We start from the raw sequence: 26,328 nt of genomic DNA, 5'->3' as shown, positions 1-26,328 counted from the left end.
GAGCTGTCTGACGCGTAGCTCGCGTAGACGTGGAATACTAAAATAAATTCTTAAATTATCTGGTTGTCATGTCATATAAAGTCAGCTTTCACGATGTGTGAACTCTTCCACTCGTTTTATGTTCCAGAAGTAATTCGAGAGACCAGTCTTGCATATAACGAACACATTGGAGAACTACTGTGGTTGAAGGAGAGGTACCAGGACGCTCTGCATTTCTGTACGGACCGCCAGAAGAGATGAGTGGGTGGACCGCCTGCTTGCAGGGCCTCGGCCTCGTGGTGGGAGCTCTGCTGGCCGTCTTCAGCTGGCTGTGGATCACTCGGCCACGCACCAACGCGCCCGGGCCCACTCCGGTGCCGCTGCTGGGAAATCTTCCACATTTCTGGCGAAAGCTGCCCATTGTCGTGAACGAGTTCAGGAAGATGCAACGTCAATATGGCGACGTCTTTAGGTATTTAAGCTCTTAAGCGTCAGACTGCTACCGTGTAATAACTTGCCGGCGCTATAGAATCATTTGACTAACTGTACTCCGAATGTACTACAGAAACGAAAGTAATATCGGATGTGCCCCCGAGGAAGACCAATACGGTATGTAACGTTTTCAGTATACATATGGAAACACCGCGAAAAATATCTGCTTCAACATAAATCCACATTGTGTAAATTGGAAGGCTGGAAGAAAGAAAAGGGAAGGAAATCAATTTGTGATATCAGCTACATCGGAAATTTATGCGAGTGAAAATGTGTGTCGGGGCGGAACTCGAACTCGGGATCTCTTGATTACCAGGCAGTTGAGTTAACCACTTTGCCATCCACACATGGTGTTTATCACAAACGCATAGTCTCACATAGCGCCACCTATTCGCATATCCCTTCCATGTCCTCCATATTCGCTATTTTAGGTTCCCTGAGGACGACGAACGATTTTATGCACTGCACCATGCCCGAAAGAGAGGACACCGACCATTAATATAATTGACTCATCTCGATGGGCAATGAATCCACGATCTTCAATGTTGACGAACAATATCGTTGGACCTCCTGCGGGAATCTACACTACTGGCCATTAACATTGCTACACCAAGAAGAAATGCAGATGACAAACGGGTATTCGTTGGACAAATGTATTATACTAGAACTGACATGTGATTACATTTTCGCGAAATTTGGGTGCATATACCATGAGAAATCAGTACACAGAACAACCACCTCTGGCTGTAATAACGGCCTTTATACGCTTGGGCATTGAGTCAAACATAGCTTGGATGGCGCGTACAGGTACAGCTGCCCATGCAGCTTCAACACGATACCGAGTTCATCAAGAGTAGTGACTGTCGTATTGTGACGAGCCAGTTGCTCGGCCACCATTGACCAGACGTTTTCAGTTGGTGAGACATCTGGAGAATGTGCTGTCCAGCGCAGCAGTCGAACATTTTCTGTATCCAGAAAGGCCCGTACAGGACCTGCAACATGCGGTCGTGCATTATCCTGTTGAAATGTTGGGTTTCGAAGAGATCGAATGAGGGGTAGATCCACGGGTCGTAAAACATCCTAAATGTAACGCCCACTGTTGAAAGTGCCGTCAACGCGAACAAGAGGTGACCGAGACGGGTAACCATTGGCAAACCATACCGTCACGCCGGGTGATACGCCAGTATGGCGATGACGAATACACGCTTCCAATGTGCGTTCACCGCGACGTCGCCAAACGCGGATGCAACCATCATGATGCTGTAAACAGAACCTGGATTCTTCCGAAAAAATGACGTTTTGTCATTCGTGCACCCAGGTTCGTCGTTGAGTACACCATCGCAGGCGCTCCTGTCGGTGATGCAGCGTCAAGGGTAACCGCAGCCATGGTCTCCTAGCTGATAGCCCATGCTGCAGCAAACGTCGTCGAACTATTCGTGCAGATGGTTGTTGTCTTGCAAACGTCTCCATCTGTTGACTCAGGGATCCAGACGTGGCTGCACGATCTATTACAGCCATGCGGATAAGATGCCTGTCATCTCGACTGCTAGTGATACGAGGCCGTTGGGATCCAGCGCCGCGTCCGTATTGCTCTCCCGAATCCACTGATTCCATATTCTGATAACAGTCATTGGATCTCGACCAACGCGAGCAGCAATGTCGCGATACGATAAACCGCAATCGCGATAGACTACAATCCGACTTTTATCAAAGTCGTAAACTTGATGGTACGCATTTCTCCTCCTTACACGAGTCATCACAACAACGTTTCGCCAGGCAACGCCGGTCAACTGCTGTTTGTGTATGAGAAATCGGTTGGAAAATTTCCTCATGTCTGCACGTTTTAGGTGTCGCCACCGGTGCCAACCTTGTGTGAATGCTCTGAAAAGCTAATCATTTGCATATCACAGCATCTTCTTCCTGTCGGTTAAATTTCGCGTCTGTAGCACGTCATCTTCGTGGTGTAGCAATTTTAATGGCCAGTATTGTGAAATCAGCAAGCGTGAGGATACAGATGCGCATTGCGGATAGGTCGCGCTAGGTGGGAATGTGAGTTGGACGGGGAGCGAGCCGAGGTGGTCCACTTGGCGATAAGCAGTGTGTTCGAATGGCGCAATGGTTAGTGCAACCACCAAGTCAGCAGGTGATCCCAGATTGGAGCACAAGTCCGATACACATTTTCACTCGTCGCCGCCAACTGCATATCGTCAATTCCTTCCTTTTCTCCCTCTTCAGTTTGCATATCATATATCACAGCAGCGGATTCCACGTGGTGTCTTTTCGGACACATCCGTGCAGACACAGAGCAATACGGCGCTGTGGTTAGCACACTGGACTCGCATTCGGGAGGTCGATGGTTCAAACTCGGGTTCAGCTATCCCGGTTTACGTTTGCCGCGATTTCCCTAATTTCTTCAGGTAAATGTCGGCGTGGTTCCTTTGAAAGGACATGGCCTGTTTCCTTCCCATTCTTCCCTAACCCGCACTTGTGCTCCGTCTATAGCGACCTCGTTGTCAACGTGACGTTAAACATTAATCTCCTGCCTCTCCTCTGAAGGAACAGACACCTCCCATTCATATACTAAATCCAGGTTCTAGAGAAGCATGCAAGTTTTACTGTTGTATTTGACAACGAACGTGACCTGTGCAATGTCCTCATTACCATGCAACTGTCAGTCGTCGTCAGAGCAGTGTTCTGTGTACTCTTGAATGCATCACGCCGCAGTTAAGTGAAGCTGAGTGTGGGCAAGTTGCTGGTGTTCAGACGGTGGGTGCGTTCGTAACCAACGTAGCCAAACTGTTTTGCAGAGCGTCAAATATAGCGTATCGAAGATTTATACCATATACAGAGCAAGCAGAAAAACATCATCCGCTAAAGTCATAACGTATGTGTTGAGTGATCATGACGGACAATCAATGAAGAGGACTGTGACGAGAAATGAGAATACGGCAGCTGCGAAAGTCGCTGCAGAACACAACGCCGCACCCACGAACCATGTCAGCATCAAAACAATACGAAGGGAGCTCCATAAGCAGGGAATTACAGGGCGAGCTGAAATTCAAAAACCAAGCAGCAGTAATGCAAATTCCCGTAACAGTAGGGCGTGGTGCCGAAATAATAAAACCTGAACAATGGAGCAATTGAAGAATGTCATTTAGTTGGATGTGTCTTGTTGCACACTGCAAGTTCTGGCAGAGTTTGCCTCCGAAGAGTGAAACATGGCAGGGGTTCGGCGATGATTTCGGCAGCCATATCGTGGTTACACTGTAGAGTCGCATCACTGACCACGACTATATGACTATTTTGGCTTATCACGTCCAACCCACGTTTCAACCTCTGTTCTGCAACGGGGATGTGTTGCAAGGAGACAAGGCACCTGTTCACAAAGCTCGCATCGTGCAATTCCTATTTTGTGAGCGCGGTGATGAATTATTGAGTTTCCCGTAGCTACTACGACCAGATCTCAGTATTATTGAGCCATATCTGTATGGTGCGAAAATTGGTGAATGACCCTAGTAATCCGTTAAACTTCGGTTACACGATGAATGAGTGAAATCTAAAGGCCATAAATTCAACTAAACACCCAGGAATTACAATTACGAACAACTTAAATTGGAAGAAACACACAGCAAATGATGTGCGGAATGCTAAGGCAAACCGAAGATTGCGTTTAATTGGCAGCACACTTGCAAAATGTAACAGATCTACTAAGGAGACTGCCTACAGTACGCTTGTCCGTTCTGTTTTAGAATACTGCTGCACGATGTGGGATCCCTATCGGATAGTATTGGCAGAGTACATCGAGAAAGTTCAAAGAAGGGAGTACGTTTTGTATTATCGCGAAATAGAGAGTGCCACTAAAATGAAACAGGATTTGAGGTGGACATCATTAAAACAAAGACTTTTTCGTTGCGGCGGAATCTTCTTACGAAATTTCAATCTCCAACTTTCTCCTCCGTATGCGAAAATATTTAGTAGACGCCGACCTACATCGGGAGAAACGATCACCACAATAAAATAAGGGAAATCAGAGCTCGCACCGAAAGATACAGGTGTTTGTTTTTATCGCGCGCTGTAAGAGACTGGAATAATAGAGAATCATTGTGAAGATGGTTCGATGATTCCTGTGCCAGACACTTAAATGTGATTTGCAGAGTATCCATGTAGATGTAGATGTATAAAGAATATCACAAATATTCTACTTAGGCCAGCATATGAAAAATCTCACTTTAAAGATGGACGACGTTTCCATGCGAAAAAATGAAACATGCAAATATTGGAATGTCATTTTTGACAAAATACTTAATTTCTTAGCTAATATTACGGATATTAGTCAGCGAACAAAGATAATGCAGAAGAATGTGGCACTACTTACAAACGGGTACTGGCTACCAGTCTCTGTATTTAAAGCTTATCACGATGCATTTTGACAGCAGTGGCCACACTGTATGACTCTCAAAATTTAAGTGAACATGTCGCAGCCAAGCTGTATCTCATCTAGAGAAGAGTATTTTCTCAGGCTGACGATCGCTTTTAGTACAACGCCTGTCGAAGCACTTAACATCTTGTCTGAAATTTGCTCCGTAGGCGTAGAAGTACAATTTCTAGGAACTTGTCACCGATTGCGCGGAGATAATCTAGCAAAAGTACAAGACTATACTGGCCGGAACAGCACTGATAGGAAACAGTTAAACGAATGGAAACGTGAGTGGGACACAAGCAGTAGAGCAGGACATGTGCATGGCTTTTTCGCAAGCATCCTTGAAATTATGTAATCTCCTCCAAAGGGATTATACATTTTTGACAAGACATGGCTCATGTCCGTTGTATTAACACAGAATTAACAAGATAAAGGAACAGAAGTACCGCTGTGGCCTGGAACTTGTTCATGAAAATACATGCTTCAATAATGTAATGAATATATGAAACTGAGAAAGGGAGTGGACAGACAGCCTGATCGTGTGTATGTCGTAGTCCGTAATGAAGAAAAGTGACAGCTGTTTGTTGCTCTAGAAAATAAAATATGTAAAGCAAAACTAAAAGAATTTAAAGATACGAGGGGACTCGAGTAAGAAAGAGTAGTCAATAGCAGACGAAACAGCTCTTAAGGAATTACAGACCAACAAATTCTAAGGACCACATTACTGTGAGCTATGCCAAGATCAAAACTTGCCCTTTTCCTATGACGTTAGTATTCACTAACGTGCGGAAGATCAATGACCAAAGAACTATTACCAGAAAACTATTTTTGAGTGTATATCCGATGGTGAAGGGGGGGGGGGGGGGGGGGAGGGCTGCGGCGGACGCCCAGTGACTTGTTCTCCTGGGACACTGCAAGAGATGTGGCTATTGATGATTCCAATGGGATGCTGTGTTGGATGGTGGCACATTGAGGATGCAGAGCCACCGATGTGATACCAGGAAAACTTTCTTGATGACACGGTGTCATCTCACGTTCAGGAAAAGGAAACAACGTCGCGTCGGAAAGACTTCCAGTGGACGTGATCTTGTAGCACTGGGCTGTAAATTAATTAGTACTATGATTGTAGTAATAAAATGTACAGCTATACTTAGTTTTTCTTGAATTGTTAAGCACAGATTTTGTGTGCTGGAGAACCAGTTTCTCCAGTTTTCTTACCATGACCTGTGCCCGCAACGCCACCACGCAACATTTAATCTCATAGACGGCATTGGCGTTGCTTTAAGGGCAGAGGTAAAAGCTTTTCCGAAAAGAATAAATTTGTAAACCTTTCACATGCGACCGTGGATAAAGTATACCGTATATGGCAAAATGGCGCCATCCAAAACCGGGGCCGAGGCAACTGCGATGCACCAAGGGCCTTAGATGACAGGGTTGATCGACGGCTGCGAAGATATGTGCTGGCGAACAGACGTTCAACAGTTCAGCAGGCGTCCGCAAAAATTAACCAAACTGCTACCAGGAGTGTCTCCTCAACGACCGCTTAACGAACGTTGGTGTTTATGGGCTCCTGGAGCGCACACCTAGTTCACGCACCCACGCTGAACGTTGTTCATCGGCAACGGTGGGTGAAATCTCACTTCAGCACTGCACTGGGTGTCCGACGGGCAACAGGTGGCCTCTTCTGGTGATTCAGGTTTTACGCTCCATTGAGCCGAGAGTGGTTGGCGTGCACGGCCGTGCAACAAAAGTCGAAAGCGTCCAGGGAAGAGGAGGCAGTGTTACAGTGTGCGTCATGTTTTCGTAGCGATCCCTGGGTGATCTCGTCATTCTGTAAGGCTTACTGGATAAAAACAAGTATGCATCTATTCTTGGGGACCGTGTCCACCCCTACGGGAAGTTCGTTTTTTCCTCGACACGATGGCATTTACCGGCAGAACAATGCAAAGTGTCATACAGCTCACAGTGTGTATGCGTGGTTCAGAGAGCGCCAGGCTGAGTTTACCCTACTCCTCAGACCACCAAACTCACCTGATTTAAAGCCAGTCGAGAATCTGTTGGACTACCTTGATCGGGCTGTTCACACCACAGTTCCTTAACTGAGAAACCTCCTGCTGCAAGCCACGTCACTAGAAACGGCATGAGTTCATTCTATGTCGACACCTTCCAGAACCTCACTCGCATTTTACGCGTTTGCACTGCAGATGTAGTTATTCAGGCTTCGGACACGTGGCCATATTAATGTGAGTGAACTGGACAGTACAGAAAGTATCTTGAGGGATCACGCCATGACATGAACAGAAATAACACTTATATTCAATGACAATAATCCCACTGAAGGCACAGCGATTCATTATGGTCTCCTGGATATTACATAAGGCTGCACATAGTTCTTAGCAGGGTGCTTGATCACCACGGATGGCAACACATTCCCTGGAACTTGCTCCCAAGTCGATCCCATGACTGGTATAGAGTTTGACTGCTAAGCAGGTCTTCATTGTTCCGGATGCAAATGCACGACCGCATCGAGCAGCGACGGTGGAGAAGCTCTCGGATGAAGAGGATGTTCGGCGAATGTACTGGACTGCTTGTTACTCACACTTAAATCCCATCGAACACGTGCCGGATGAGTTGGAGAGACGTATTTCAGAAAGTCCATATTCATAAATGACAGTCCAGCAGTTATCAACCAGACTGACGGACGAACGGAACGCCCTATCACAAGAATTCCTTATCAACCTTCTGGCCATCATGGGTGCGCACTGTGGTCCGCCCTGACCACATGCCGTTTTAAGAACCTTGTCCCGCTTCATATAGTGTTCAGCACATCAGCATCTATCGCGGTGACTTCACTGTAATTATTGTATCATTGCGTGCTTCTTTCAAATGCTTTGTGTACTATGCTGTAACAGTCCTTTCTATGTATGGTCCAGGTACCTGGCAGTGATACACAATACGAAAGTTACTTTCATCTTTATCTTCTGCAAACAAGTGCACAAGCATAGTCGATTCTTTGTTTCCTCATTAATGTGTACAGCTCCTATGGCAACTTCTGTGCAGGTTCTACATAGGGCCTAAACTGATCTTGATAGCAACGCAACCGGACGATGCAAAGAGACTGCTGGTGGGCTGCAAGATGCGGGAACGTGATGACTACACCACACGTGCCCTCATTCCCTTCTCAGGCTACGGGCTCATCGTTAATAAGGGTGAACTCTGGAAAACACACAGAAAGCTAATAGAACCTACATTCCATGCAGAGGTATGTACATCATCCATAAGACTTTCGTCTTCAGTGAAAAGCTCCGTTGTATTGTAGATAAGCAGAGTGGAAAACCTGAGACAGGCTACTTGAATAGCACGGCTGCTTTTGGTTAAACTCCACTAGACAAAAATGTATGGATATAAAAGAGTAGGATTAATAATCTATGCATATTTTAACTAATAAAGAAAATATGACATGTTACATTATTACTGTAACTGAAGTTATTCTTTTTTATTTCAAATTAACATACGTTAAGAATTAACTTTAGCGTAATTGTGTCGTTGAAGTTACAAAAATTATGACAAAAAGTAGCAGTACAAAAGGGAACATACATTTGTCCTTGAAATATATATCAATGTTGACGAAAATATGAGTCTTCTAACTAGAGTTCACTGAAAAAAATTTCTGCTGCATTTCGGAGAATTTCAGCGAATAGCGGTCAGACGATAACCTACAGAGAACTAGTTTGTTGTACGGTATCACTCACCTTTCTTTAAGGCATGTGCTTCGTAACATATTTATTTTGTATTTTCTTCGCTGTTTCTTACCCTTTACATTATCTTTTACATGAAAAAAATTTACAAATGAAGACATTTGTGTTAGAGTGCCATTACACCATTACGGAGCATAACAACAAGTCTGCCGGGAGTAGTCTAATTGTTACCGCCGTAACAATGGGTACAGCAGGTCTTGTTAGTGTTGCTGTAAGAGAAAGCGAAGTCAGACAACGAATTGTTCTGCGTATTGTTTCCATATCTCACTACACTGAGTCCGAAAGCGCTGGTTTCAGACAGTGTTTGTACTGTCAATGGATTCTCGAAAACACTAATTACACCTCTGGCCATTAAAATTGCTACACCAAGAAGAAATAAAGATGATAAACGAGTATTCATTGTACAAATATATTATACTAGAACTGACATGTGATTACATTTTCACACAATTAGGGTGCATAGATCCTGAGAAACCAGTACCCAGAACAACCACCTCTGGCCGTAATAACGACCTTGATACGACTGGGCATTGAGTCAAACATAGCTTGGATGGCGTGTACAGGTACAGCTGCCCATGCAGCTTCAACACGATATCACAGTTCATCAAGAGTAGTGACTGGCGTATTGTTGCTCGGCCACCGTTGAACAGACGTTTTCAGTTGGTGAGAGATGTGGAGAATGTTCTGGCCAGGACAGCAGTCGAACATTTTCTGCGTCCAGAAAAGCCCGTACAGGACCTGCAACATGCGGTCTTGCATTATCCTGCTGAAATGTAGGTTTTCGCAGGGATCGAATGAAGGGTAGAGCCACGGGTCGTAGCACATCTGAAATGTAACGTCCACTGTTCAAAGTGCCGTCAATACGAACAAGAGGTGACCGAGACGTGTAACCAATGGCACCCCACACCATCATGCCAGGTGATACACCAATATGGCGATGACGAATACACGCTTCCAATGTGCGTTCACCGCGATGTCGCCAAACACGGATGCGACCATCACGATGCTGTAAACAGAACCAGGATTCATCCGAAAAAAGGAAGTTTTGCCATTCGTGCACCCAGGTTCGTCGTTGAGTTCACCATCGCAGGCGCTCCTGTCTGTGATGCAGCGTCAAGGGTAACCGCAGCCATGGTCTCCTAGCTGATAGTCCATGCTGCTGCAAACGTCGTCGAACTGCTCGTGCAGATGGTTGTTGTCTTGCAAACGTCCCCATCTGTTGACTCATGGATCGAGACGTGGCTGCACGATCTGTTACAGCCATGCGGATAAGATGCCTTTCATCACAACTGCTAGTGATTCGAGGCCGTTGTGATCCAGCTCGGCGTTCCGTATTACCCTTCCGAACCCACGGATTCCATATTCTGCTAACAGTCATTGGTTGTCGGCCAACGTGAGCAGCTATGTTGCGATACGATAAACCGCAATCACGATAGGCTACAGTCCGACCTTTATCAAAGTCGGGAACGTGATGGTACGCATTTCTCATCCTTACACGAGGCATCACGACAACGTTTCGCCAGGCTGCTGTTTGTGTATGAGAAATCGGTTGGAAACTTTTCTCATGTCATCACGTTGTAGGTGTCGCCACCGTCGCCAACCTTGTGTGAATGCTGTGAAAAGCTAATCATTTGCTTACCACAGCATCTTCTTCCTGTCGGTTAAATTTCGCGTCTGTAGCACGTCATCTTCGTGGTGTAGCAATTTTAATGGCTAGTAGTGTATTTTGTCGAGAACATATCTAAATCCCAGCATAATAATAAGGATTAGAAAACTAGACAAAAGGAAACTTATTGGGTAAGCAGAATTATAGTCATAATTTATTTAAGAATGTGGAAATTCAGCGAATAAAATAGAGTTACATGTTCAGCAATTTGGGAAAAGAATATTATGCAGAGATATACTAAAGGGACAATTATTTCACAATTGTACTTACACGAGCAGCAAAACATGGTGCAAATACGCAGAAAGGGGAACAATATACAACGAGGCGCCAAAACTTGCCGGATACCTCTTAACTTGTGGGGTCTCCTTTTGCCCTGTGTAGTGCAGTAGTCCAATGTGGCATGGACTCAACAAGTCGTTGGAAGTCCTCTGCAGAAATAATGAACGCAGCCTCTACTTGCATCCATAATATGCGAAAGTGCTGCCGGCGTACGATTTTGTGGACGAACTAACCACTCCATTATGTCCCATATATTTTCGATGGGATTCATGCCGAGCGATCTGGGCGGCCAAAGCATTCGCTCGAATTGTCAAGAATTTTTTTGATAAAAAATAGAGAACAATTCTTGTCTGATGACACGACATCGTTTTTTAGGAACATGACGTCTTGGAATGGCTGTAAATTGTCTCCAAGTAGCCGAATATAAGTTTACAGTCAACGATCGGTTCAGCTGGACCGGAGGACCCTGTTCATTTGATATAAACGCAGCCTACGCCATTACGGAGCCACCGCCGGCCGCACAGTGCCATGTGACAACTTGGGTCCACGGCATCTTGGGGTATGCACCACAATCCAACACTACAGCCAGCTCTTAGAAACTTACATCTGGACTTATATGACCAGGCTACGGTTTATCAGCTCCTAGGGCCCAACCAGTATACTTACTAGCCCAGGAGAGAAGCTAGCCGGCCGAAGTGGCCGTGCTGTTAAAGGCGCTGCAGTCTGGAACCGCAAGACCGCTACGGTCGCAGGTTCGAATCCTGCCTCGGGCATGGATGTTTGTGATGTCCTTAGGTTAGTTAGGTTTAACTAGTTCTCAGTTCTAGGGGACTAATGACATCAGCAGTTGAGTCCCATAGTGCTCAGAGCCATTTGAACCATTTTTTGAGAGAAGCTACAGGCGATGTCGTGCTGTTAGCAGTGGCACTAGCGTCGATCGTCTGTTGCCGTAGCCCATTAACGCCACACTTCGTCCCATTATCCTAACGGACATATTCGTCGTACGTCCCAGATTCATTTCTGTCGCTTTTTCACGCGGTGTTACTTGTCTGTTAGCACTGACATCTCTACACAAACGCCGCTGCTTCTCGATCGTTAGCCGAAGGCCGTCAGCCACTGTGTTGTACGTGGTGAGAGATAACGGCTGAAATTTGGTATTCTCGGCACAGTCTTAATACTGTGAGTCTCGAAATATTGAATGCCCTAACGATTTCTAAAATAGAATGTCCCATACGTCTAGCTCCAACTACCGATCCGCGTTCAAAGTCTGGTAAATCCCGTTGCGCTGCGATAACCACGTCGGAAACTTTTTCATGTGAATCACCTGAGTACATTGTCACATCAGCGTAAATCTCAGATGGTGCAGTCATTAAAGTGCAGGCGAAGCAAAAGATAATAGGAATTTGGTACAGTATGCTACATTTCAAGACCATATAGGAAATATTCTAGCTTTTTGTTATTTAATGAGTTCGTTACATGTTCAATAGACCATTTGAATGATTCTTATGGTGATATGATGCGGAACGAGTAATTTTACAGATAATGTATACATGATTAGTGGTAACACTAATGAACACGTTATTATTTTATTCCTGCTCATATAGATACACTTAAAGACAAGTGTTTTTTTTCTGGGCACTAGTTTACAAGTAGAAATTCTTGAATGGAGTGGAAGAAGTTGTCCAGGATTAGATTTAAAACTTGCTTGGCTACCTGTCAGACATTTTACGTTATTGGGAAAATGATAAAAAATGTTTACTGCTGCATGTTGGACTCCTCTCTGAGCCACTAAGGGTCTTAACGAATGGTATTAAATTTCATGTTTCCCTCTGGTGTTGTATATATGTTCTTCTCAAATTATGACGAAGCACATTACCGAAAATTCCGCACTGGCTGTATGAATGATTTTTATTAAATCTGCGACCGCTTTCGCACCACTTATCGGTGCATCCTCAGGCAATATACCCTATTTATAATATAGTAACGTTGAGGCCGTGTCCGCTGCCGCTTGGTTCCTCTCAACTTGCACGTCCATTACCGCTCCCATCGTTAAAAAAATTAAAAAAGATTTTTAAATTTTAACTACCGCTTTCACCAGATGACGGTATATTGGACGTGAATGGTGAGAATTGGGGAGAGGGCAATGTTCAACCTTACTATGTTATAAATAGCGTATATTGCCTGAGGATGCAACGATAAGTTGTGCGAAACCGGTCGCAGATTTAATAAAAATCATTAATACAGCCAGTGTGGAATTTTCTTTGCCGGCCGGAGTGGCCGTGCGGTTCTAGGCGCTACAGTCCGGAACCGCGAGACCTCTACGGTCGCAGGTTCGAATCCTGCCTCGGGCATGGATGTGTGTGATGTCCTTAGGTTAGTTAGGTTTAAGTAGTTATAAGTTCTAGGGGACTTATGACCTCAGAAGTTGAGTCCCATAGTGCTCAGAGCCATTTGAACCATTTTTTTGAATTTTCTTTGAAAAAATTGCTGTCAGCCTAGTCTCCTGAATGACGACGATAGTATTTTGGTTCTCCCAGCTGACAAAGGAAGCGCAACGGTGGTTATGGATGTGGTCGACTATCGGAGTAAAATTACTGATCTACTGGATCCGCAAGCATATAGGAAGCTGAATAAGGACCCCACTAACAGCGTTCACAGAATTGTGTCGCGGTTAATAAAAAAGTCTTCCATTGAAGAGAGTGTACAGAAAGGTCTCTGCAATTCGGTTGCGCTACCACCGAGGCTTTATGGGTTGCCCAAAATTCATAAAGAAAATGTGCCGTTAAGACCGATACTAAGTGCCATTGGTTCGCCCACATACTCGTTAGCCAAGTTTTTGACTACGCTGCTAAAACCACATGTGGGCCGTTCGGACTCTTGTATAAAGAATTCGACACATTTCATCAGCAGATTGAATGCCATAGTGGTCCAGCCGGAGGACATATTGGTGAGCTTCGATGTGGTATCGCTGTTTACCATGGTTCCACTTAATGATGTATTGGAACAGGTGGATCGAATTTTTCCTGCCGATATTTCAGAACTGTTTAAGTGTTGTTTGACGACCACGTACTTCAAGTGGAATGAACAGTTTTATGAGCAAACGGATGGCGTGGCTATGGGAAGCCCCCTAAGTCCCGTAATCGCAAACTTCTTTATGGAGAAATTCGAAGAACAGGCCTTAGGTACTGCCAGCAAGAAACCAAATGTATGGTTCCGATACGTGGATGACACGTTTGTGCTGTGGAGACATGGTAGGGAGGAACTAAGCCGGTTCCACGAACATCTGAACAGTATAAACACTAGAATTCAGTTTACAATGGAGGAGGAGGTAGACGGCAAGTTACATTTCCTCGATGTGCTTGTTTTTAGAAACTAAAATGGTAGTTTGGGCCACTCAGTATACCGCAAACCCACGCACACGGACCGTTATTTGCACCAGGATTCGAACCACCACCCACAATAGAAGCGTGGTGTTATCAAGACGTTAGCGGACAGAGCTATAAATATTTGTGAACCTGAGTTGCTCGACGCTGAGATGGAACATCTCCACAATGCACTAAAGAAGAATGGATATTCGTCCTCCGAAATAAAACGTGCGTTGAGGCAGCCACGCAGAAATCATACTGACGTACAGGCTACTGCAAAATCTAAGGTTTTCCTGCCGTTTGTTAGAAATGTAAAGGAAAGAATAGGGAGGATCTTGACGAAGCGGAATATTACCGTAATTTGCAAGCCCACCAGGAAGATACAGGAATATCTTAAGCCTGCCAAGGACGCTCGCAAACCACTGGAAAAAGCTGGAGTGTATAGGATCCCATGCAGCTGTGGTGATGTTTATGTGCGTACCACTAAAAGAACTGTTTCTAAACGTTTGGAAGAGCATAAGGGAAATTGCAGAAGAGGAGAAACGGAACGATCAGCTGTTGCGGAGCATGCTTTCGAGCCAGGGAACCACAATATTCGTTTCAAGGAGACGCAAGTACTAGCGGCCAGAAGCGGATATTACGAAAGGCTCTACAGGGAGGCAATCGAAATCGCAAAACACTCAAATAATTTCAACCGTAAGGAGGAGGGTGTGAAATTAAACGGCATATGGATGCCGGTGTTAAAGAAGATGTGTACCACCCGCCCACTACTGGGTGATGGCAACGGCGATCGACGGCGACGGACAGCGGCCATTTGCACTGACGTTTTCAAAACACGTGACGTCACGCCGCGGCGTGGGAGCACGCGGACACGGAATTTAGCGGCAGTCAGTAGCGAGCCAGTGGGTGTGTTGGACCTTCCATTGAGCTACAGACCCCCTTGAAGATGTCTCCCGCAGTCGGAGACGAAACGTTGGGAATCGACACAGAATTCATCAACCGACCACGGCATAACAGCCCGGATAATTATAATGGACATTCACGGTAAGGACAACACACACACACACACACACACACACACACACACACACACACACGCACCCATGCCCGACGGAGGACTCGAAACTCCGGCGGAAGGGGCCCTACTGCCGTTGAAGATGACACTTTGTTAGATATCATATGAAATAAACGAATAAGTAAAATGGTCCGGAGAGACGTTCGATACATTAATAGCCGTTTCAAAACAATGATACATGTCCCTTGTGCCTAAGTTCAAATTCATGGTGTTGAACCATTTTTGCCTGACGACAGAGAAACGTAGACATTTAAATACTGAGAGTTACTAAATGAACATTGGTGAGGCGCTTTATGGAAACTATTAGCAGAGGTACAGAGATAAATAAACAGATTTTAGGGTCATACACTAATGGAAAATTATTGTTACTGTAATGAAAGTGGGTGGGAGCAGGTGGAACTTGTGGCCCAACAAATGAGTGGTTGATATATCAAGGAAGTTGTGCCCGACCTCCTTTTGCCTCCAGTAGTAGTAGTATGGTGGTAAAATTTACGTTTAAAGTTCTCGCAATCTTGCTAAAGATGACGAGTTAGCTGTCGTATTTGTGGGAACTCTGGTCTCCGTGTAGTGAGTAGAGAGCTGCGACATAAGTACACACAGTCTTCTTTATCGTCACTTTTCACTGTGGGTGTAGAGTAAACAAAGGTGCAAAAATGCGTGAAATCGTACAAAATTTCTCGATGTATGGCACTAGATAATAAACTGTCTGGATTACTGTGCAAGTCTACGCTAAAATAGAGCACTATATTTACTTCCAGTTGGATTAATAAGGTTCTCCCTCGTATACCCAGCAATAGCCAAGTTAATGATCGTATGAAACGTAATAATGTTTTATCGAGTTAGTTTGATTGGCGGAAAAGCCAGAGATTCTCTCTGTTACTCCCTTCGAAAATCACTCAAAAAATTGGCTACAGGTTAACATGATGTTCGCTGCGTTAAAATTTCAGATGGAAAAATCAAGTATTATCACTTCTATGCTGTTCACTGTCTTCGAAACTAAGCCACGATAGTGCACGTTAGTACATGTTAGCCCGCCAACATGGGTCGGTAAGGGGGCGTGGTGCTGGGTTGAAGATCGTGAAAACTATTTGATTCCAAGTCCAGGTGGGTGTGGCATAGGTGAAAATTGATTCCAAGTCCTAGGTTCCATGAAGTTGAGTCACGTGACTGATACAGTATCCAATAGGAGTGCAGCATTCTAGGGGAGGGGGGGGGGGGGCTGCTAGGTCATGAATGAACACCGCGCTGATAATGGGAATATGTGGAACTTCTCATTTGATATTAAAAGAACTAAAATCCATTTATGTAGTGATTCATTGGTTTTGGTCCCCACATAGCCTTCCATACACCGCGCAGCCAGCTGGAAATTTCAAACGGATGATCAGCAAGTCCTTCAGTACCGCGACGATCTTGTAGCTCCGATAGCAGAGAACAACACTTTACCAGGCCGCACCCATCCAGCTGCCAACTGATGAAGAGTTCGCGCACCCCCTCCTCCCCCCCCCCCCAAATCTTTTAACTGTTTCTGTAGCAGCGCTTAACTATTTAAATCGTGTGGGTGTTCGTTAACTAGCCAATAGAATAGTAATGTCCAACTACATTGGTTTCTGCAACTCACTATGCTGCAAACACTTTATAACTGAAGAAAAATTGACAAGCCAAGATTGCCAAACGGAATTTCACTGGATGACCAGTCTCGACAGAGCTATGATGTCACATCGGACCTGCAAGAGGATGAACACAAATTGACAGAAAAAATATTTTGCGAGCATGATATCATAATTCGATGAATTGTCTTTTAAGCCCACCTTTGTAATTATAGCATACCTTATGCTTTAAAATATCATAGCATATTTTCCAACAGTTTTGCAGTTCGTTTCATATTGAATATACACGTCCCGCTATTATGAAGATTACTACAAGCCGGTATGTCAAATGTAAAACTACTATGTGCAAGCATAAACGTAACTGTATTGCGCCGATTACAAGTGTTCATGTTCACCAACAGCTGGCGGCTGACAGAGAAGTGGTGTAAACATAACGACACCATCTACTACTGTGAGGGTTGACTGCATTATCATCTTGTATACAGCACAAAACATGATAAATAAATCCATGTAACTGATAATATGTTATTAAGGACCATTTTACATGAAAATACAATCTGAATCAGAGAAACATGGAAGTTTTATGTATAACAGAAGTGCATAACACAGATAAATTTTGTAGGATAAAAATATTTATGATGAACTAAGCTCACAGTACCTTAAATGTAGGCAAGAAATTAAAAGGAAATATTAAACGAAGTATGTCAATATTATTTTGTAATCTGTGTCATGTTTGTAATTTATTTTTGATTGCCAGTAGTTAATTTCGATTTTCTTGTCATAATGGCTGGGCAAAATATACATTTTTTTATTTTAGAAAAAACAGTGCTATGCTCACACAATATTATAAAAAGATCGGCGTTAAGTAACAATAACAAATCTTATATTACACAATTTTAACCACAATAATACGTTGTTCGTCTATATCGAACACGTCACCCGATGTCTAGGTTACTTGGTACAGAAGTAGTTAAACAACAATCATCATGATGTATCTTGGAAAAATGGGAAAATTAAAAGGATGTGGACGTGTACTTAGAATTTATAAAGGATAACATAAATCTAAGTAGCACATCGCAGTATAGAAGCAATTTTAAGAACAACATCATGCTTAAAAAAGATGACTCTCTCCTTTACGAAGGAATGTCAAAGATTGCTTAATACATTCAATATATCCGTGAATTTGGATGGAGGTAATCAATGATTGAACCCACGTGCGGCGTGGCGGGGTCATTCTGTCGTTCTTTCGTCTCCTTATTCGCTCTCAGTCACTTTGATCGAACAGTTCACCTATCTTTATATTTCTTCCTTCCGACTTTCTTTCACTCTGCAGTAGTAGTTGCACACTAGGTAGAGTAAAGTAGCGTCGATGAAACCAGTACCTAATACCTACCACACAGAGTCCGCGTAACTCAAGTTGCAAATCAGTAACTGTATGTTCGGCGACTCCATGGAGTGTTCTGTGCACCACGACCAGATAATGGATATAATTGGAAGGAGAAACAGTATTGGTCGTATTTTTTTGTTTTATTCTCCGCAAAATCGATTTTCGGTCACTTAGTGACCATCCTCAGTGCTGTAATATACAATTAAAAATGGTAGGCACTTGTTGATACCAGATTGTTTATGCTAAGCAGCCTTTACACTCTGCTCTACTTGCACCAAATAGGTGTCTCCGAACGCCGAAGTAGATCAGTCTACATTCTCATAGTCTAGTGGTGTATTAAGTTTATCAACAGCATCCTTAGTGGAATATAGGTAATCTTTCATTTTGTTACTACTATCGTGCTGCAACATAGACACTTTCCCATTCAGCCACAGAGAACTGTCACAGTAAACAAGCACTTTGCCGATATTTTTCCTCTTTGCGACTTTTGTTCTCAGTCCATGTCGACGTGCATCCTCGATTACTCTCACTGTAATCATTTGCACTATATCAATATATTATTCACGAGAATATACCAAATAACCGATGCAGATAGAAAACAAATTTGAACCTGAACAACTGCGCAACAACTTCAGAGTGATTGATTGCAGTGAGGGTATCATCGACTAGGGTATGCATAACAGCCCCTTAGTTTCAGGCACTCTTAAGAGAGGTAAGTACCACCTGCATCATGAGCAATGTGTTCAACGCCAAATGGCTGCCATCAGGAGAGTGCTACTTCTGATAACAGATATAACGTATGTGAATTAATAAAAGCTACGTGAAAAAGCTTTCCGTTCACTGCTGGACAGTTTTCTATTTATAAATAGTGATCACTGTTACCGAGATGCTGTTATGGACAGAAAAAATGATTGTCGAAGAGAGCATCAGAAATACTTGTGGCAACAGCATTACGAACAATTGAAAATTGTTCCGGGCTGATGTACTATCTCGGTTTAAGAGTGTGCACTGAAGTACCGAACATTCCATCACGAAAATTCAGCCGAATTGTTGCGTGACGTCAGTTTCGCTGGAAGATCAAATGTATATGATATGGCCCAGCATGTACCAATGTGCCGGCCGCTGTGGTCGAGCGGTTCTAGGAGCCTCAGTCCGGAATCACGTGTCTGCTACGGTCGCAGGCTTGAATCCTCCCTCGGGCATGGATGTGTGTGATGTCCTTAGGTTAGTTAGGTTTACGTAGTTCTAAGTGTAGGGGACTGATAATCTCAGAGGTTAAGTCCCATAGTGCTTAGAGCCATTTGAACCATTTGATTTACCAGTGTCTAATTAGAACTGATTAATTTTTATTCGACTATCAGAAAAGTGAAATGTCAAAGATGGAAGGTTTGGACGAACTGAACCAATACACAAAATACGCATGTTTTTTAATTTGCAGTTTTGTAGCAATAATTGATTACTAGAAACGAATGAGAATTTTATTAGTACTTTGTGAAACCCACTGCTGAGAAATGCTACATGGACACAGTGTTGCAGCTGCAACTCCGAAGCCCAGTCGTCCGCTAAGACACCTCTCCAGACTTGGACTTCAGCATTCTGACCACACCCTCAGAACACCATCCGCTGTGAACTCTCACCACCATCTCGCTATTTCCTAGCGTTTTACCGCCGAGCTTTACCTGTCCACCAATGGTGAAAAGTTCATACTTAACGGCCCAATGGCATGGATTCCTCCAGCACACAGAATCTCACAAGAAAATTTATAATGACACCAATCCAACTACATCACAAATAGCTTTCCCACTTCTAAAAACTGTTGCTTCAGGTCTGTCTCTGTGACGCCACTGACCAATTTACCAATGTCATGGTTTCACGCCCAACACTACACTCACATTAAAGCCCCTATGAAATTAGAAAGCCGTACTCAAGACAAGGTCCATTATTTCAGCACTCTGTGTTTCTGTGGGAAATTGAATGATGATTATCTACAAAAGCTTTTTTTCGAAACAGGAAAGCTGCGCTCTCAGGCTGTTTTTGTAGTGACACAGCAACAGTTCTACTACTAGGCTGAGCCGCTCTTTCTTCGTCGTGATCTGTCCACCCTGTCCCAATTCGAAGGCACTGTGCCTGCCTACACTCCCAAAAGTCATCCATAAAATAGGCTGTTCCACCACCAAGTTACAATGAAAAGAAATGAAAATGGAAAGAGCGTAGTATGTTGAGTCCCTGGGATTCGATGTACATTAATAAACACTGCCTGGTGAACGAGGCTTGTTCAGAAATTAGGTGTACGGTGACGATAACGGACTGAGGTTTTCTTGTTTCCCGATGGTTGGCCACAATTATTAATAGAGAGCAATCCGCTGCCCAGAGTGGGCTTCTCAGTGGTGGTACGTAAACTCACGTTCTATTGTCCATTTGCGTGAAAGATGTCAGTAAGAAATCCCGCCAGATGCGAGCCACATGCTGTGATCCGCTTCCTGCTCGTCGAAGAAATAACACCTACCGAAATTTTTTCACGAATCAAAACAGTTTATAGGAAAGACATTGTGAACAGAACTAGTGTGTTTAATTGGTGTGGGAACTTTAGTGGAGAGAGAACAAATGTTCTTGAGGCGAGAAAGACCTTGCATTTTAAATGGTGAGTTAGTGGAAAAAAAACAAGGAACTGTTCGTAAAAACCACCGACTGACAGTAGATGAAATTTCTGCGACGTTTTCACAATTCTTCAGAATGCTCTGATACGAGACACAGAAATGCCGGGATAACGGGTGGCAGAATTGGTGACAGAGCAGAACAAGGAAAATCAGGTCATTAGCGGCTGCTAGTTTGTTGAGCGACTTGAATTTGAATGTCTGAGCTCTATTGTTACTGAGATGTAGTGGGAGTAGCTCATTATATACCTGTGACAAAAAGACTGTCGTCACAATGGCGTCACACCAAATTCAACTCCACAATTTCGGACAAAAAAAAAAGTCATGACCTCAGTTATTTGTGACCGAAATGTCAACATTTTGGTCGATTTTCTGCCTCAGGGGCTGACAAACGATGCACAAAGATATCGTGAGACCCTTAGAAAGCTCAAAGGGAATTCGAAATCAAAAGAGGGAAACACTGATGAGAGGAGTGTGCTTGTTGCATGAAAATATCTGTCCTCAAACACAGTGAGACACCGATGTATTCTTGGACTCAATTGGTTCTCCTGACTTGGCACCTTTAGATTCTCATCTTTTCACTTCCCTGAAGGCACACATAAATGCAGTTACGTTTTCAACGGACGAACAGGTGCAGAGAGAGGTTCTGAAGAGGGAGAAGGAGCTGGTGTGAGAGTTCTTCGAGGAGGGCATGAAGAAGATTGTGCCACGACTCATCACATGCGTTGAATGGGATGACAGTTATACGAAAAATTGTCGACAGTTGTATTAACGGTAACGTGTAATTTTTTCAAATACACTTTTTCTAAAGAAATATAAAAATACAGTACACTTACTTTCTGAACATGCCTCGTAATATTCACCGTTATCTTTCTCTCATTCCTTAATGAGCTTCATATAGAATGAAAAAGGCTCGGAAAATAGCTTGTCACGTTTCAACTTCATGAAAATAAGTACTTGGGTAGCAGAGAAATGAAGATAAATCGGGCTATAGACGGAAGAAGTAAAATGTATTCTCTGAACAGACAAATGACCTATTTAGATGACCAACGGAATCACAGTCCACATTAATTATATTTGTAGGTGTTAACTAATAGTTTATAATGAGAAATGTACTAATGAAAAAACTGATATTGGTAACCATCTGCAGGAACAATAAGATTAGGTATCTAAGCCACACATTTCTGGAATGCGATAGTGAAGATGAAATCTTAAGGTTACCATAGGCATTAAGATTTAATGAGCATGTCAGGTATCAGATGTTTATATCATTTTATTAAAAAATAAAATAATTAAAATAGAATAATAAGATAGATAACACATTTGCTATTTAATACAGCTAAAACAATTATTTTGCAGGTTTTGCATGGTTACACAGAGGCATTCAACAAAGGTGCACAGTTCCTGTGTTCACAACTAACAGAGGCAAATGGTAATGAAGTAGATATAAGCAAGATGCTTCTGCACACGTCTTTTCACTTTCTTACACTTTCTATGTATGGCATCAGTTTTGATGAACTGGAACCTGATAGAAAAAAACAAGCTGTTGCCGTTGATGTTTTCATCAGTGGGCTGGAGTTAATTCAGGTAAATAAATAAGCGCGTGTGTGTATACGCAGGGTGAGTCACGCAAGACGTAACACACCTTTCATTTCGTGAACAGCGACACATATAGAAACGCGGTTTTTCGGTAAATGCTAGAGCATCGAGAGGCACTTTTGTTTGTGTCTGTGTGTGTGTGTGTGTGTGTGTGTGTGTGTGTGTGTGATTGAAGTTTTTAGCGCTGTTATCAAAGAAGGCATAGAAGCAGGAAGGTTTTTCTAAATGCAACCATATACTTTTTATAACCGCATTCGACAGCTCTTGAGAAGACTATTACAGTAATATAACGTTTGTTAATGCTGATGTTGAAACCTGTCGTTAAAAAATTCAAGGACTGTCCTAGAATGTGATAGTACGGCGGCCAGAAACGGCATTAGTGGTGCGTGCCGAGCAGTTATCACGGACCAGCTGCATAGGTGTATACCGTAAGGGAGGCCTGCGCTGCGAGATTGAAGCTGTATTTCCCCTTGCATCAACTTACGACCTAGATGCAGATTCACCTACGACTGCTGATTATCGAAATTTGACACGAACTAGTCTCTAGCCCATCACAAAGCGTTTAGGAAAATTCTTTCACATTTGTGTATCCTCCCACATTTATTTGATCTGAAACGGAGAAAACAATTGTTCATTCTTTAAAAAAAGAGGTCTTATATCCTACAAAAATCAACAACTGTATTAAATATCTAAATGTTAGAAAGGTGATTTGACCTATTTATCCTGTACGTGGCTGTGTGCTCCTTAGAAGCAAAATACATGCAGTCGGACAACTGCCCCTACCAACTCTTCTCTTATTTATATCATATGGTTGGTTCAAATGGCTCTGAGCACTATGGGACTTAACTGCTGTGGTCATCAGTCCCCTAGAACTTAGAACTACTCAAACCTAACTAACCCAAGGATATAACACACATCCATGCCCGAGGCAGGATTCGAACCTGCGACCGTAGCGGTCGCGCGGTTCCGGACTGTAGCGCCTAGAACCGCTCGGCCACTTCGGCCGGCTATATCATATGGGATACATTCGTTGAGCTAAACATTTTGCTAAAAATACATTGGTGACCTCCTGTACACCACAAAATGAATATTCCTTTTAACGAAACGTCGTTTCTTGTTGAACGTAAGCGCGTAACGACAATGTCACCAGCTGAGTGCAATAACGCTTTCGACTTACGGGGTGACAATTATTGAACTATATGGAATAAAATCGTCATAACTTCTGAGCAGTTTGCGTTAGAAGGTTCAAACTGCTCCATTGACCTCAGAGCGTGACGGGAATCAGTGTAAGCAGTATGTTTTGGTTTAGCGACGAAGCCCACTTTCATTTGGGTGGGTTCGTGAATAACCAAAATTGGCACATTTGGGTACTGAGAATCGGCATTTCGCGATGGAGAAGTCTCTTCACCCTCAACGGCTGACAGTGTAATGTGCAATGTCCAGTCACGGAATAGTCGGTGCGATATTCCTTGATAGCGCGGTGACTACCGAAAGGCACCTGAAGGTTTTCGATTTCATCGCCATTATTCAAAGTGATCCGGATTTCGACAAGATGTTGTTCATGTAAGACAGAGCTCGACCCCATCGAAGCAGGAGAGTGATGTTCTGGACGAGGACTTCGGGGACCGCATTATGGCTCTGGGGTGCCCAGAGACCACTGGCATGGGCCTCAATTGGCTGCCATATTCTCAGGATCTGAACACATGCGACTCCTTTTTGTGGGGCTATGTTAAAAACAAGGTGTACACACTATTGCTGAGCTGGAAACAGCTATTCAGGAGGTCATCGACAGCATCAATGTTCCGACATTTTAGCGGGCCATACAGAATTTACCTATTTGTCTGCGCCACATCAGCGCCAATGATGGAAGGCATATCGAACATGTCATAACCTAAAGCCGAATACCTGCAGTTACGTTTACATGTTCAATTAAGTGTGTACATGCCGTAGTTTCTAAGTAATTTATGTTTTTTTCATGTAGTTCAATAATTGTTACCCTGTATGCAATTTCGTACACACGTAAATGAAAGAAACAGTTTACTAACAATGATTTGGTAACCACCCAAATCATATAACATCAATTTTGTCTTCTAAAACTTTGTCCTTTATTTAAGCATGTGTTCTAACTGTTGAAGACGAACTGGAAACCACTTTTGCAATCGTTGTTCGAAAGAACGGTGAACAGATGTAATTACGGTAGATGATATAGTAGGCATGGTCCGGCGGTTCGGCGACACATATCGGCTGGCGAAGTTCGGGTTTCGTCATAGGCTGCACGACTGGGTGCTCCCCAAAGAAAGAAATCAAGAGGATTCGGGGGATCTCTCAGGTCAAGTGACAACAGAATTTCGTCCTACCTGACGTCCAGGAAATTTCTTATTCAGCACTTGCGTTTGGGGCGAGTGAGTTGGATAGCCATCGTGTTGCAGCCACGTACACTGTCGAATATCCAATGGTGCCTCCTCTAGAAAAACCGGCAGAATGTTCGTCAGAAAGGGTGCGTATGAATATCCATTTTGAACGCCTGAGGTGAGTTAAGATCCCACAATGTAATTTCCTATGATGCCCCACCTTACGTTTACGTACCATGGCCGTTGATGTTGCTCCAAACGAAGCCAGTGTCGATTATCGGCTGCCCGTTAATGTATATTATGCAAACTTACATTAGCTTGTTTGTTAACATTGCTTCATTGGTAAAGAGCTCACGTTGGAAAAAAAAGGATCGTCTCTCACTTGCTGAACGGAAAACCGACAAAATTTTGTACAGCGTTCGAATTTACGGCCGTCGGGTGCCTGATGTAATGACAGATGATAGGGACGGAAATTCTCTCGATGCGGGTGCGAATGACACTCGTCTGGCTGATTCCACATTCCTTGGCAATATGTCTCGTACCACTGTGCAGATTCATTAGCGTCGTAGCCAGAACCGCTTCTTCGTGTTCTCTTTCAGTTGCAGTTTCTTTCTTGTCCTCTTTTTGAGGTTCAAACTGCCTGTCCGCACCAGCGTCTTAATAACTCGTGCAGTTGCCTGGTGCGTCGGACATTGGCGATCCAGATAGATATCACTATACCGTTGTACTATTTCTACGGAATTTCTTTTACGTTCACCATATACAAGTAGTATATCCAACTTCTCCTCATTCGTGTACACGTCTGCATGCAACGAATTTTAAAGTAGAAATGAGCGGTCTGCAGTGTAGGCAAGTCAACAGGCAAACGTGTAGACAATCTGACGCAGCGTAGCACGAGAGCTCTGCCTGTCGGTGTTTACCAGCTAATGCCGATTCCGTGTTCTCAAATTCTAGGACATACCTCGAATTTTTTACGCCAACATTAAAAACGCTATGCCACTGTAATTGTCTTCTCAATGCCTATCGAATGCAGTTATAAAATGTATACGGTTCCATTTAAGAAAACCTACTTGCTTCAAAATCTCCGTTGATACTAGCGCTAAAATACATTAACCAAACAAAAAATACGTGCCCCTCGAAAATCTAACATTTGCTGAAAGCCGCGCTTCGATATGTGTACCAGTTCACGAAATAAAAGGTGTGTTATGTCTTAAATGACTCATCCTGTATATATTTGTCTGTTTGTGCATGTTACAGAATAACTTTGAATCGCCTGGAGCGATCTTTTAATTGAAAATTGTAATACATATCATTTATTATTAGAAAGTAACCGTGAGCAATAATGATAAGAATAATAATAATGATTTCGAAAAATTCAAATTGCAATCATAAAATGTGGTGTTAATTCTTCTCTGCATAACCATCCTCCAGTGCAACGCGTTTTCCAGCGATTGATGCTTTGGCAGATATGTTGATTGTGGAAGGCTGCGTTTTGCTGTCCAGGTAACATTCCACCTCTATTATCACATCATCACCATTTTGGAAAGGCCTGCAATGCAATGGTTTCTTCATCCAATGATGGAGGAATAAATCACTGAGGCAAACTATTCGTTCGTCTAGAAATGGTACTGATTAGAGGTGAATTTTCTTGCTTGGCTGGTTACGAGTCAGCAGGGCTAGGAGGCCACTTGGGTAT

The 26,328-nt window shown here is 43.4% G+C and overlaps 1 protein-coding gene across 3 annotated transcripts in view; it reads left to right on the top strand.

Annotated features, from left to right (window-relative positions):
• LOC124607494 (cytochrome P450 4e3-like) overlaps positions 1-26,328 on the top strand; it is a 94,249-nt gene that overhangs the window by 28,936 nt on the left and 38,985 nt on the right. Inside the window, exons 2-4 of one of the 3 annotated variants that reach the window (XM_047139875.1) lie at positions 131-451; positions 7,952-8,153; positions 22,042-22,269. In XM_047139875.1, the coding sequence (XP_046995831.1) occupies positions 237-451; positions 7,952-8,153; positions 22,042-22,269 (645 nt within the window). In that variant the 5' untranslated portion in view covers positions 131-236. Of the gene's footprint in view, positions 1-127; positions 452-7,951; positions 8,154-22,041; positions 22,270-26,328 lie in introns of all 3 variants that reach the window. The other 2 variants (XM_047139874.1, XM_047139876.1) reach the window with 2 other exon arrangements.

This window comes from Schistocerca americana, chromosome 3 (genome assembly GCF_021461395.2).
Source record: "Schistocerca americana isolate TAMUIC-IGC-003095 chromosome 3, iqSchAmer2.1, whole genome shotgun sequence".
NCBI lineage: Eukaryota > Metazoa > Arthropoda > Insecta > Orthoptera > Acrididae > Schistocerca > Schistocerca americana.
The sequence above is the reverse complement of the archived record's forward strand: the minus strand, read 5'-3'. Positions and strand labels throughout refer to the sequence as shown.